Source organism: Carettochelys insculpta, chromosome 6, assembly GCF_033958435.1.
Source record: "Carettochelys insculpta isolate YL-2023 chromosome 6, ASM3395843v1, whole genome shotgun sequence".
Lineage (NCBI taxonomy): Eukaryota > Metazoa > Chordata > Testudines > Carettochelyidae > Carettochelys > Carettochelys insculpta.
In genome coordinates this window covers 93,848,545-93,862,882 of record NC_134142.1, presented here as the reverse complement: position 1 = coordinate 93,862,882, position 14,338 = coordinate 93,848,545, and the positions used below count along the sequence as shown (strand labels likewise).

General features: G+C 39.5%; 1 protein-coding gene across 1 annotated transcript in view; it reads right to left on the bottom strand.

Moving 5' to 3' along the window:
• Nucleotides 1-8,060: 8,060 nt before the first annotated feature.
• CCDC73 (coiled-coil domain containing 73) overlaps nt 8,061-14,338 on the bottom strand; it is a 123,436-nt gene continuing 117,158 nt past the window's right edge. The window contains exon 15 of the mRNA XM_074998539.1: nt 8,061-10,182. Coding sequence (XP_074854640.1) covers nt 9,961-10,182 — 222 coding nt within the window. The 3' untranslated portion in view covers nt 8,061-9,960. The remainder of the gene's footprint in view (nt 10,183-14,338) is intronic.

Here is a 14,338-nt window from a genome sequence, read left to right as displayed (position 1 = left end):
GAGAAATGAGGAAGTCCTGCAACTAAGATTTTTCCAACATCTGAAGGGGTTGGACGTCACAAATTACACTTAACAGACATATATAATTAACACACTTGTTCTAACTTTAATTATTAGCAAAATTTTTTAACAACTTGCATAGATTGTAATTGCAGAAATATAGGAATCTATTTTCTTGTAATGCAATTACATCAGAATACGGGAAAGTGGAGGAATTAGTGAGTCTTTGGTCTAGTTACCCATAAAATAAAATATGCACCTCTACTTCCTATGGAACATTTCTACAAATCTTTCTATGATAGTCAGAGACTGAATTGTATTTCTGTTTTGTCCCCTGCTGCAGCTTTTTCTACACTTTCTTCATATTTCCTTTTTCTCGACGGGTGGAGTCTTTCTAAATTAAAAAACTTTACGGTATCATTCATTTGACTTTTTACGAAGAAGTTATGAGTATCACAATTCTGTTGTTCCTTGATAAGTAAACTTTCACTTGAGATTGGCGTGTCAGCTTTGGAAGTCAGAAGGGAAAGCTGGTGGCATGATGCGGTAATTCCTGCTTTGACCTAAGAGAGAAGGATTTAGAACTTAAGTGCAGTAAGACTCAGAGTCAGCTCTTTTATGTAGAGAGCCATTGCAAATTATTAAATTTTAAAGATTAGTAAGTAAGCAATCACACATGATTAACAGGATGATGCATTGCAAAACTGATTTGATTTAGGGTAACAAACACTTTAGTTTTAATTTATACTACATAATATATTAGTAAATATGCTATAAACTAATGAAGTATTAATCTGAGGTTTAAGTACATAATATTCTCTGAGAATTGGGGAGAGACTGCCAATGGTGGATTAAATCTGCAGTTTAGCAAAATATTTGCTAATTAAAAATGGCCTCATGTTGTTGAGCTCCTTTTCCTCTTCATTTAGTTTTTTTTGGATGGTTTTGTTTACCATATAGCAGATGCATACTCACAAAGATTTTGTATCTGATCAAATCAAACGGGTACAATGTTCTCTGGATCCAACATTGGTATGGTATCCAAATGGGAAAAGTGACAAAATTTGAATCTTCAGACAGTGTATGTTTTTTTTAATCTTTTCACTTCTGAGACTTTTTTTAAAACTGCAAGTTTTATGAAGTTATTTATACCTTTCAATTACGTACTCTACCTTTTTACCTAAACACAACAGTGGTAAATCCTAAGGTTAAGTTTAATGTAAGTAAAGCTGCAGTATCAATTTTTCCTTTTTGGTTTTCACTTTTGTTTTCTCCCTTCCAAGAACTGTCACTGCTAAGGAGAGGAAAATGGAATCAGCCATTAGAAACTTGGCGCTTTCCGAATATGCTGCTTGTGTTCAAAGGGCTTACTTTCGCAGTTTTAAAATGACATAGGCAGGACTCTCTTCCTGTTCTACTTTGTGGATAATTACTGGAGCAAACCAACTCTTTGTGGTGCACACATTATACACACCTACAGTTGGTTCTGGTTATGTTCACAACTCACTGACTTAATATAATGAATTAACAAATATTTCAACTACCATACGGAGTGGTAGTTTGAAATTCCATTTCCAAGAGCTGCAGTTTTGCTATGCAGGCCTTTGACGCACAGGATTTTTTAGGGAATTGGCTTGATGGTTGTATTGTCCAGCTGATTGAAGGTGCATCTAGCACTTTTGTAATATATATATTACAAAAGGGTCATTTTTAAGTAACAAGCAGTATCTCTTGAAATTGTAAGGCATTGATTCCCCACAACTTTATTAAAATAATTATGAAAAAATAAAAATATGTATCTTAGACCTCCCTCTTACATGACATTCCGTGTCATTTTCGTTTTTATAACTTCTGAAAGAAATGTATATTTCAGCTGTACATTAAAGTAAGAGTAATTTAGCGTATGAAAAAGTAGGTTTTGTTTTTTGTTTTTTTTCCTTGGCCAATTCTGCTTCACACTTCTGTTCTAGTAAGGTAACACAGCTTACAGTTCCACTGTTTGGGCTGCTAGGCCGAGATGCTTTTGTGTATGACAAAGAACAGTGAGACTATCTCATAGAGCTGGAAGGGACCCTGAGAGGTCATCAAGTCCAGGCCCCAGCACTCTCAGCAGGACCTATCACTATCCCTGACTTTTTTTTTTTTTTTTTAATTTACTTGCCTTAGATGGCACCCTCATGGAGTGAACTCATACCTATGGCTCCAGAAGGCCAATGCTCAAGCCGCTGAGCTGTTCCTCCCACTATAGCTCTCCTCTATAGGCCTTGAAAGCTGTAGGCAAACTATCTTCCTTTCCAGTGCTTTTACCAGCTAGAATTCCCATTAAGGGGTGCATGGACCCATACCCATACTTTCATATTAGACTGGGGGAGGAAAATTATTTTTGGATTTGGCATTGTTAATAAGCTTTCAATATGCAAGGCCATTTGCTAGGGTTTCACTCCAAGGCTGTCTACACTACAGCGATCCTTCAAAAGAAGTTCTTCTGAAACAGATCTTCCAAAAAAAAAAAAAATCCTTTCAAAAAGATTACATCCATGCACAAGGCGGACGGAAGAATCAGTCTGCTCTTTCATGAAAGAGCATCCACACTGCCCCTGCTCTTTCGAAAGAATAGGCTAGGGATTAAAAATCCAGCACCATGAGGACTGCTCTTTCAAAAGAAAAGCCTGCAGAGTGTCTACACATGCTTTTTTTCAAGACTTGGAAAAAGGCACTCTTTCGCACTTGGGAGAGGAAGAGGGATGCCGAAAAAAGGGCTGGATTCTTTCCATTTCAGATCAAAACCTTTTGTCAGAAAAAAATTGCTAATGTAGATGCAGCCCAGGAAAGTCCAGCATTTGATGCTGAGAGTATAAATTGCAGTATGCCAAGGAGCTCATACTTTTAATACAGATATCTTACAGTGTGTTTGGAATACTGAATAACTAAATGCCATCCACTGGGTTAAAATTTTATATCCTTTAGGTTACTAAATGTTAAGGGAACCAGAAATACTTTAAAACTGCAGATTTCTGTACCCAGGTTGATTATTCTACTGTATGTCTCGCATTGCTGTGTCAGTCTTAGTGATAAAGAGAGTAAATTCTGTTAAGCACACCAGGAACTTGTTATTGATAGAAGTGTCACATAAAGAATGTTAATGTTACACATCTAAGTATGCAGGTCAGAAAATGATTTAAGGATGCACATTTAACCTTAACTTTACATCAGTACATATGCATACTGATTGCAAGCATGGCGTGAATGCTTAATACATAGTCAAATATAACCCCTCATTCTTCTCTCCCCTACCCCCTTAGCTACATTTGTGTAATATCTTGTACAGTTTTTGGTCTTCTATATTTATTCTATTTTGCATGGCATGATGCTCCAGGTCATTCTTGACTATTTTGTGGAACATGCTTGCCTGTCTTACCCAAATATGACTTTATTCAGCAGCTGTATCTTGTACAGTTTTTTTCAGCTACTACAAATCTTTACATATACTTAGTGGGGGTCATGGGTTAGTTATGGACTATATGTATTAGCGATGAAATATCTGAAGTATCCCAGCAAATTTTCACTATTGCTGTTTATACCTAATCTGTAAAATGCTTTGTAAAAGTGGAACAATAATGCACTTGATTTCTAGTAGAAATAACTATTGAATTATGCTTAATACATACTACTACCAGCTACCACAGATGGATCTAAGGGCTAAGCTATACTAGAAGCACTACCATGCAACTGCACCACTAGTGTATCTGAAGACCTTCTATGCCAGTAGAAGAAATCTCTCCATAACCACAGTAAAGCCACTAATGTGAGAGAAGCCTGTGTCAGCAGGAGAAGCTCTTCTACTGACAATGCTATCCATGGGGGTGCTTAAGATGATGTAATTTATACTGTATGGGAGGATGTCTTACTCACAACTCCCTGACATCAAGTTACATTGACATAAGTGGCAGTGTGTACAAGCCCTAAGATTGTAGAGAAAAAAATTTCCAAAAGTCTAATTAAATTCTTGTACATGTGGGGGGCGGGGGGGGAAAGGGAGGAAGTGTTGCCTTGTATATTAAATACACATACATTTGGACTGAGGTTGAGATGGAATAGGAGACAGACTTGAAAGGTTCTGGGTAAGGATAAAAGGAGTGGGGGGGGGAACCCAAGGTTAATGTCAGGGTAGGGGGAAGAAGAGGTGAATGAAGCTTTATTAGAATAACAAAACAGAATCATCTAAAGCTCAGGATTTAGTGATGATGGAGGACTTTATCTATGCAGACATCTGTTGGGAAAGTATAGCCAGTTCAGGCTCCTGGAAGGGTCCTCCCCTTCTGGGTCACTGGGTGGCTGTCCCACTGCACTGCCATGAGTCCACCAACTCCCAAGTCACTTGTGCAGGAGAGGGGTTCCCACTTTGCCTCAGGGGGGTGAGAGGCAACAGTTCACAACCTTCCTGCCTTACCTCAGGCAGAGGCTGGGGAGAATTAGCTCTGCTTAGGGCCTACCCAAGGTCCAGGCAACAGCAAGCCCAGTCTTTAGGCAGCCCCTGGCCTTAGCTCAAGGTAGGGTGGCAAGTCCACAAAAGCCCAAGACCTGGAAAAAGGCAGGGCAAACAAATAGTCTTCAGGTGGCCCCCCTGGCCCTAGCTCAGGGCAGGGCAGTGCAGCACACATCAAAAGAAACCCAGGCCCTGGAGCAAGGCAGGGCTGACCCAGGCCTTAACACAGGGTGGGGCAACAAACAACACTGTCTATGCTGGCAGAGAGGGGAAAGACAACCATCCGGCAAGTGGGTGGCAGTGGGGGATGTAGGCCCACCCATTCCACAGTGTCCCAGCCCAGGGGCCCTGGTCACAGAAGTTCAGCCTGCTGTGCAGGTCAGCAGGGAAATCCAGACCACAATATGCTGCCCAAGGACCTTTAATGGTCTGCTCTATCTCCTTGGTCACTCCCAGTCTACCCCCCAGCATACACCTAAAGCTCCCCTGATGTCTTGGGGCTCATGGGGTATCAGGTCCAGCTGGGGTCTGGGTGGCCCAATCCAGGCATGCATGGCCTCTCAGTTCTGCTGGCTCAGAGTGCAGTATGAGGCTGGTTCTTCCACTGCCTCAGGCTGGCTCATGGTGCAGGCTAGGGTGGATACTCTGGTCAGTTCTCCAGGCCCACTGGTCTTCCAGAAAGTTGCATGGGGGGGTGGGGCATCAGGGCCACTAGGGGACAAGATGGCCCAATCCAGGCCTCAGCCTCCTTCAGCCAGTCCTCTACTGCCCAGGCTGGAAGCTCAGAGCCATCCTCTGGCTCCCCTGGTGCCTGGCAGAGTCCTCAGGCTGCCCGACGGGGAGCACAGAACCATCCTCTGAAAGCTCAGCTCCAACTGAGCCCTCAGGCTGGGCTTTTGTAAGCCTGGCCCTACCTCCTGACTTCTGGTCAGGTGACTGGGAGGGGCCAGGCTCCATACCAGATGGTTGCTGGAAGGGGTCCTCCCTTTCTGGGTAGCAGGGTGGCCATCCTGCCCCACTACAGAAAGTAACATAGCAGGACACGTTATTCAACAAGCTCTTAAAATGTATAGGAAATCATTTTTTTTAATCTCCAAAGTTGGAGAAAGCTATTGGAAGGGAAGCTGTTCTAGATTTGTTTTTAACAAATAGGGAGGAACTGTTTGAGAATTTGAAAGTGGAAGGCAGCTTGGGTGGAAATGGGAGAGTTCACGATTTTAAGGCGTAGTAGGAGAGAGAGAGAACTGCAAAATAATAGATTTCAACAAGGCAGACTTAAGCAAACTCAGCAAGTTGGTAAGTAAGGTCCCAGGGGACGCAAGACTAGAGGAAAAATAATTGAACGTGGTTGGCAGTATTTTAAAGAGATATTAAGGATGCAAAAGCAAACTTCTACAGTGAAGAAAAGATGCACAGTACAGCAAGAGAGCACCCAAACTTAACCAAGAGAGCTTGAATGAACGGTCCTACAAAAAAGTGTAAGTTAGGTCAAATTACAAAGGATGATTACTAACACAAGTATGTAGGGGCAAAATTAGAAAGGGGAACGCATAGAATGAACTCAAACTAGCTAGCGAAACAAGGGAGAGGGTGACAAGAAAACAGTATATTAGAAGCAAGAAGACCAAGGACAGAGTAGGCTCCAGACTCAAGGAAGAGGGAGAAAAGAACAGAAAATGTGAAAATGTCAAAGGTGCTAAATTACTACTTTGTTTCAGTTTTCATCAAAAAGATTTGTGGTGATAGGATGGTTGGAGAAAATGAGGTAGTTTCAGAAATTAAAATAGGAAAAAGTAAGTTAAAAATGACTTAGTTGCGTTCAGGTCACCAGGGTCTGATGTAACACATCCTAGAATACTGACGGAGAAAGCACTGATTGAGGAGGTATCTGAGCCATTCATTATCAATTTTGTGAAGTCATGGAAGATGGGAGAGATTCCAGAAGACTGGGTGAAGAGCAAATATAGTGCCCATCGATAAAAAGGGAAACAAAATAGCCCAGGAAACTACAGATCAGCCAGTTTAACTTCTGTGCCATGAGAGATAAAGGAGCAAATAATTTAGAAATCCATTTGCAAATACCTAGAAGATAATGTTACAAAGCATACCAAACTTACATAATAGCTTTATATGACAGGATAATAAGCCTTGTGGATAAGGGGGAAGCTGTAGATGTGATATACCTAGACTTTAGTAAAGCATCTGATACCATCTTGCATGAATTTTATATAAATAAACTAGCTAAATACAACCTAGATGGGGATACCATAAAGTGATTGAATAAACTTTCCCAGCCAGTACTCATCAATTGTTAACTGTCATACGGGAAAGAAGTGGGATTCTGCAGGGGTCCGTTTAGGAACTGGTCCTGTTCACGATCATCAAGGACTTAGAGAATGGCATAAAAAGTATGCTTATAAATGTTTGCGGATGATACCAATTGGGGAGGGGTAGCAAGTGCTTTGGAAGATAGGATTGTAATGCAAAATGATCTGTATAAACTGGAGAAATTATTTGAGGTAAACTGGATGAAATTCAAAAAGGACAAATGCAAAGTGCTCCACTTATGAAGGAACAGTTTCATACATACAAAATGGGAAATGACGGTCTAGGAAGGAGCACTGCAGAAAGGGATCTAGGGGGCATAGTGGACCACAACCTAAATGTGAGTCAACAGTGTGATTTTTTTTTTTTTTTTTTTTTTTTTTTTTTTGCGGGGCAGGGAGGAGGAGCGGTCCTGGTTCGTTGGGTGTTTTTGCAACAATCATTCTGGCATGCATTAAAAGGGGTGTTGTAAGCAGTGCACAAGAAGTAACTCTTCCATTCTGCTCTGTGCTGATTAGGCCTTAACTGGAGCAGTGTGGCCAGTTCTGGGGACCACATTTCAGGAAGGATGTGGGAAAACTGGAGGATGTCCAGAGAAGAGCAACAAAAATTATTCAAGGTCTAGAAACCATGACCTACGAGAGAAGACGGAAAAAAATGTGTTTGTTTAGTCTTGAAAAAAAAAAGACTGAGAAGGGACATAATAGCTTTAACGTACCTAAAAGGTTGTTAACAAAGAGGAGGGAGAAAAATTATTCTCCTTAACCTCACGTAAGACAAGAAGCAATGGAACTTAAACTGCAGCAAGGGAGGTTTAGGTTGGACATTTAGGAACAACTTCCTAATTGTCAGGGTGGTTAAATATTGAAATAAATTGCCTAGGGAGGTTGTGGATTCTCCATCATTGGAACTATTTAAGAGCAGGTTAGACATCTGTCAGGGATAATCTACGTGGTGCTTGGTCCTGCCATCAGTGCAGGGGACTGAACTCAATGGCTTCTCAAGATCCCATCCAGTTCTAGCGTTCTATGATTCTATTAAAATGCATAAATACAAAGGTCAGAAATAATTTGCTTTACCTTTGTAATTTCCTGGTTTATGACTGTTTAACTATCTGGCTCTAACAGCCTCTATTTTTTTCTGTGTTTTTATATATATATATATATATATATATATATATATATATATATATATATATATAAAAAAAGAAATTACTTTATATAACCAGAGTAACAGATTGCATGCACATTATGAGGTCTTTAGGAGAGAGCCCCTATCCTTGTAGACCTTAGCTGTGCACCTTTTCCATTCAAGATGTAGTGAATGAGACATATCTCAGAATTAATTAACTGGATCGGGAAATTCAAGAAATATTTTAGAATTAATTGGTTCAACTAACAATAACAACAAAAATAGCTTTCCTTCTTCCCCCACCCACGACTAATGGTTTTTAGTGTGTGCTAGAATTCAATTTAGCTAGTGTCATAGCATGACTAGTACAGTTGTATTCTATATGATAGGACTATAAACTGTTAGGGGTCAAGAACAACTCAACTATTTTTCATCCTCTTCATGCCCGCAAAAGTTATATGCTTGAGGAATAACTTATTACAACTGTAGTACCAAAACAAATAGAGGCAGAAGCAAAATACCAGACTGTCACTTTACAGATTCAACACTTTGAAATGTATCTGAGGTCAAAAGTCAGCAAGATCCACTGATTATGTCTCACATGTCTAATCCACAAAAGGAAGCTGCTACATTGTCCCCCAGTTGAAGCCTTTACTTGGCTTTCATGAATAGCCATAGGCTGACAACAGTTCAGTACTCTAGGTTGGAAGTGACAACAATGTGTATAAGTGCAGTTGGAAGTTTGTATGTTAAAGGAAATGATGCAAACTCTTGTATAGCTGTAGCTGACGTTGATCTACTGTTTCAGCAAAGATAATACGTGGCATTTCCAACTTTAAAAGGGGTGGATATAATCCCTGCCAGCTTATCCAAGCACCACTCCCAGCCACTCAGCAGTAACTTCAGCTCATCTCTATCTTTTAATCCCCTCTCTGTCTTGTGGCTAGTGCAAGCACAATGGGATGTGATTTAAGCAAACGAGACAGCGCTGAGTATCATGAGTATACTGATGGGCATGCAGCCCAATTCATTTTTGCAGGTGGCCTCAGGTTTGTCGAAAAAGAACAGTAATAAAATGGAAATGTTGTTTTTGGGAGGCTGAGGAGTTATTCAATACAACCCTTTGAGATTTATCTAAAAGGAAGGAAGGAGTGCTACTACCGAATACAGGAATGAATAGTATTGAAATTATGCTGAAATAATAGTGAAAGTGAGCCATTAAAAAGCAGTAGACCTATAACCTTGGTCAATCGCATGAAGATGTCGGTATAGTTACCTCTGCATAAACATGCCTGAAACCAATCAGCTGACTGCCCAGTGTCTTCCCAGTAATTATTTCTAAAATGTGTTTTAACCATCTTAGACCTTCTAAAGTTCTTACCAACATAAATAATCAGCCCTTGAAGGTATGTTTAATACTGTGCCCTAGAACTTCTTGTTTTGAGACAGAAACCAGACTCAGTGCTTTTTTTTTCAGGTTTTGCAAATTATGTTACAAATACAAAGATCTCCAAAATGCAATGCATGGCTAATTTCATTGTACATGACCAATCGACTCTAGGGAATGATAGGTTTCCTCTCAATGTCTCTGCTTACGCATACATTGATGTATGCAAATATGAATATTCTGCCTTATCAAACAAAGATTATAATGAACATATTCAAAAAGCAAACAGCAGTATGTATTTTATTGCAGCTTGGACAAACTAGCTAATGTATCTTCTGAATTATATTACTAAAATAAGTAAACAAAAGGAACATATATGCTTGTCTTTTTATATTGTAGGTGATCGTTTTTATTGAGGTACATAATGAACTACCTCACCCTCTCCTCCAAAAACAGACTGACTATGGCTAGCATCGGCTTGATTTATATGCTGTGACTTTTTCCTGCTGTTTTCTATCAACCTTAATTGTGAAAAATGGTGCCATGTTGCCCTCTTGATATTATTTTGGAGATCGACTAGGTCTTAAAGCATCCAGATGCATACAGTTGTACACATATCTGTGGAATTACCTCACCAAGGTCTGCTCTGCAATATTTTTAATTGACTTACATGTTCTGTAGGAAGAGAAGAATCATAAAAAGTCTTTGCTATTGCATTCCATTCTTCAGTGGGATCTCTCTTGGGGCCACAATGGATACTCGAAGTATTCAAAGTGTTGGCAACTCTGTTAATACTGGTAAAATCTGATTGACAAAAAGGAAATGGTAACAACTGCAATTCATTTGCTAGGCACTAATTTTAGAGTGACTAAACTTCTGGACTATCTCTGATCTTATGAACCAAGCGTTTGTTTAAAATAACTGAATTTTTCATTTTTACCTCATTTATACTTTGCTTTTCTACACTTTGATCTCATTGCCAGAAATTGTTTCAGTAAAAGAGCATCAAGAATTATTTTAATAAGAAATGTTTAATAACAAATGTTATTTTAATAACAAATTACAAAAGTCCTAGTATTAAAATGACATTTTTGGTAAATAATTGCAACGAAGAGAAAGTTACTTTGTACAGTAACTGTTAGTGATCAAGAACAACTCAACTACTGTATTTTTCATCCTCTTCATGCCCAAAAAAGTTATATTCTTGAGGAATAACATTACAACTGTAGTACCAAAACAGACAGAGGCAGAAGCAAAATACCAGACTGTGACTTTACAGATTCAACATCTCTAGGCACTCACCTGGGCATGCCTGGGTTCTTTCAGATGTGTCCCCCCTATAGGTGCTTCACTGTAGGTGCATTTGCATCCCTTCACTCATCCCTGACAGAACTTTGGTATCAGTGTCCATTCAGCCCACTCATGCCCTGTCCCCATGCTCTGCTAGGAGCCTAACAGGCATGCCCAGGCGAATGCTCCCCTCACTTCCTTCTCTAACAGAATCCTTGATAGGAACTGCAAAATAAGAGGGGAGGAAGTAGGTTGTGGAGCATCCACAGGGAGGCACATCTTAAAGAACCATCATTACAGCACATGGTGAGTAACCTCTTCTTTGAGTAGGGTATGTATTGGTGCTCCACTGTAGGTGTCTCCTGAGCAATATCCTAAATGGAAAGTTGGGACTTTGAAGTTGTCTGTTACAGCTGACAATAATGTGGCACCAAAGCAGAAAGTTGAAAGCAGATTTCCTGGTAATTGCATAGTGATCTGAGAAGGTATGCACAGACTCCCAGGTTCCTGCCATGCAGATTTCTGAGATGGGGACATTTTTGAGGAAGGCAACAGAGGAGGAAACCAACCTCATGGAAAGTGTGGATGGAGATACAATAAATTCTTTCATATCTGGCACTCTATCATCAGGAACTCTCAAATAACTGACATTTTAACCAGAAGTACGTTTTAGTTATATTTTCCGTAAGTAGAGTATAGTGAAAGTAAATACAAATAAATACAGCAAATAGAGTATGTGTACAGTAAACAATACTACTGTTGTTGCTAAACAAAGTACTCTGCATACATTTTTGTTTGTTTCTTAATATCTAATCTTGTTTTTCTTTAGTGTTATGCACTGCCTCTCCAGCCATAGCGGCTAGAAGCAGTGGCTCCTCCAGCTGCAGCAGCTCCTCCAGCCATGGCTCCGACAGCCCTAGTGAATTGCCAGCATTTATGTACTTTCTTTGGTTGGTGGGGGGATCTGGTGGATTTAGTGGACTTCGGGAACAAGGGAGGCGAGGGGGTGGCAGACATCCATTGTTCCCAAAGTCTGCTAACTCCAGGGTTTACTGTCTTCTATTTATCAATACAGTAACTTTTACAATTGGGTTGTATGTTTTGAAAATTTGTATTAACTCAGGCCCAGATAATTTCAAGGACATTTGTTGACAGAAAAACATAATACTCATTTCTTGGCACCTTACTGAGGGCTGTGATCAGAGCTGAGACCTATGCACAAGGGTTGGATAGGTCAGTCAGTGAGACCAGACAGGCTGATGGAAGGAGAGGTGGGTTTTATCATCTCCATCCACCCACATTTTTGTAGATTATATCTAAAAAAGTTGATATAGCATAAGGTCACACTAACTCTTCGAAGCTCTGTCCATATAGGAGGAAATTGTTAGGATAGTTTCAACCAGAAGGAGCACTACTAGCATAGCTTTTTTGGAGTTCTGCTGCCATGGTGCAGAGGAAGAGAAGTCTTCTGGGCCTCTAGAGCCCCCGTAACAGAAGTATAAAAGCCCCCAGAAAGAGAGCAGTGAGATTCGAAGGCGGAAGTATGGCTCATTCCATCAAGAGCTGGGAGAGGAGTACGTGAGAGAGATGGAAACCTGTCAGGGTTTCTTTAGTTCTCCTACTTTAGCTCATAGATTCTTCCATGGAAGAGCCACTCAGGCCTAAGGGAGTATTTACTGGAACAACTATTCTATTAGTCAGTAGAGGTATAGCTTACCATTACAGAAAAATTATATGCACAAACCCAGGCATGCAGAGATGTAAGAGAAATCACCAAGACGTGCATAACAAACATATGTACCCACATGAGCTCATTTTTATAAATGTAGTTACTCTTTTCCCCCCTCTTACTTCATTTTGTTAAGTGTTCTTACTTGCTGTGTTCTGTTTGTTTGAAGTCAAATTCTGTGAAGCAGTGACTAAAGATAACATTTTTCAAAAGTGCTAAGGTAACTTTTGGGGGAAGTCACTGGGACTTAAGCACCTAAATCATTTAGGTCCATTCAAAAATTTTACCCTATAGCTCTTTAGAAAAAGCACTTAGTACAATTGTGGAAGTTGTAAAAATAATACAGTGTATTTTCTTAACATATAGAAACAAAAATTACCTCTAACAATTATCTTGATAAAGGTTATTTTGAATTTAAAAACAACACTTCTCATTAAAGTAATCAAATCTAATTAGCAGATTTATTGCAAAATAAATTGTTATATATGCTTTTTCCTTTTTCACATTTTACCAGAGTAAGTTTACAAATGTTTTTAACAAAGTTCATATTTAGTATTCACCCAGCTTTTGTGTATGCATAATATCCACCAAATTGTCACAACAGAAGTTAAAAAAGCCTCAAAACCCTTCTAAGAGGCATATCTGTTTTTCTTTCCCAAAGCATCAGAGTAGAATCTTCTTTCTCATTTTTCATCATATTCTGTTTATTTTGTGTGTGAGTGTGCATCTGGGTTAATGATATACATTAATATAACCAAACAAGCTATTTCTGGTCCCAATTCTAAGAGGCATGAGGCATCCCACAACTAACATTAATTTCCATGATTGCTGAGGGCAGTGAACACTTTCCAAGAGGTGTTCATCACCTCCCACGATCACACACTAATCCCCTTCGTTGTAGTGCACATAACCTTTGTGAATGGGGTTCCTCTTGCATCAAAAACCATTAGCATGGATGCAGCTATCCACATTTGGGAATCGTGATGCTGGATTGAGGTCTAGGTCTCTGAGCCATATTGATATTGACAATGTCTGTAAGAATTAATTTTAGTTACCCTGGCACTGATTTTGTTTCATAAAAGGAGGAAAAGGATACATTTTATTTATTCAGCTAATAGGACAAACACAGAACAGGTCAATTAATTGCATCTATGTGTGTTAGTTGAGAAATCTCACATCGTAGGTTCTGTGGCACCTTATAGACTAATAGAAAAGTTTTGAGCACCTGATGCATCTGATGAAATGAGTCTGTGCTCACGAAAGCTCATGCTCAAAACTTTTCTGTTAGTCTATAAGGTGCCACAGAACCTACGATGTGAGATTTCTCAACTAACACACATAGATGCAATTAATTGACCTGTTCTGTGTTTGTCCTATTAGCTGAATAAATAAAATGTATCCTTTTCCTCCTTTTATGAAACAAAATCAGTGCCAGGGTAACTAAAATTAATTCTTACAGACATTGTCAATATCAATATGGCTCAGAGACCTAGACCTCAATCCAGCATCACGATTCCCAAATGTGGATAGCTGCATCCATGCTAATGGTTTTTGATGCAAGAGGAACCCCATTCACAAAGGTTATGTGCACTACAACGAAGGGGATTAGTGTGTGATCGTGGGAGGTGATGAACACCTCTTGGAAAGTGTTCACTGCCCTCAGCAATCATGGAAATTAATGTTAGTTGTGGGATGCCTCATGCCTCTTAGAATTGGGACCAGAAATAGCTTGTTTGGTTATATTAATGTATATCATTAACCCAGATGCACACTCACACACAAAATAAACAGAATATGATGAAAAATGAGAAAGAAGATTCTACTCTGATGCTTTGGGAAAGAAAAACAGATATGCCTCTTAGAAGGGTTTTGAGGCTTTTTTAACTTCTGTTGTGACAATTTGGTGGATATTATGCATACACAAAAGCTGGGTGAATACTAAATATGAACTTTGTGTACCCACATGAGCTGAATAAATAAAATGTATACT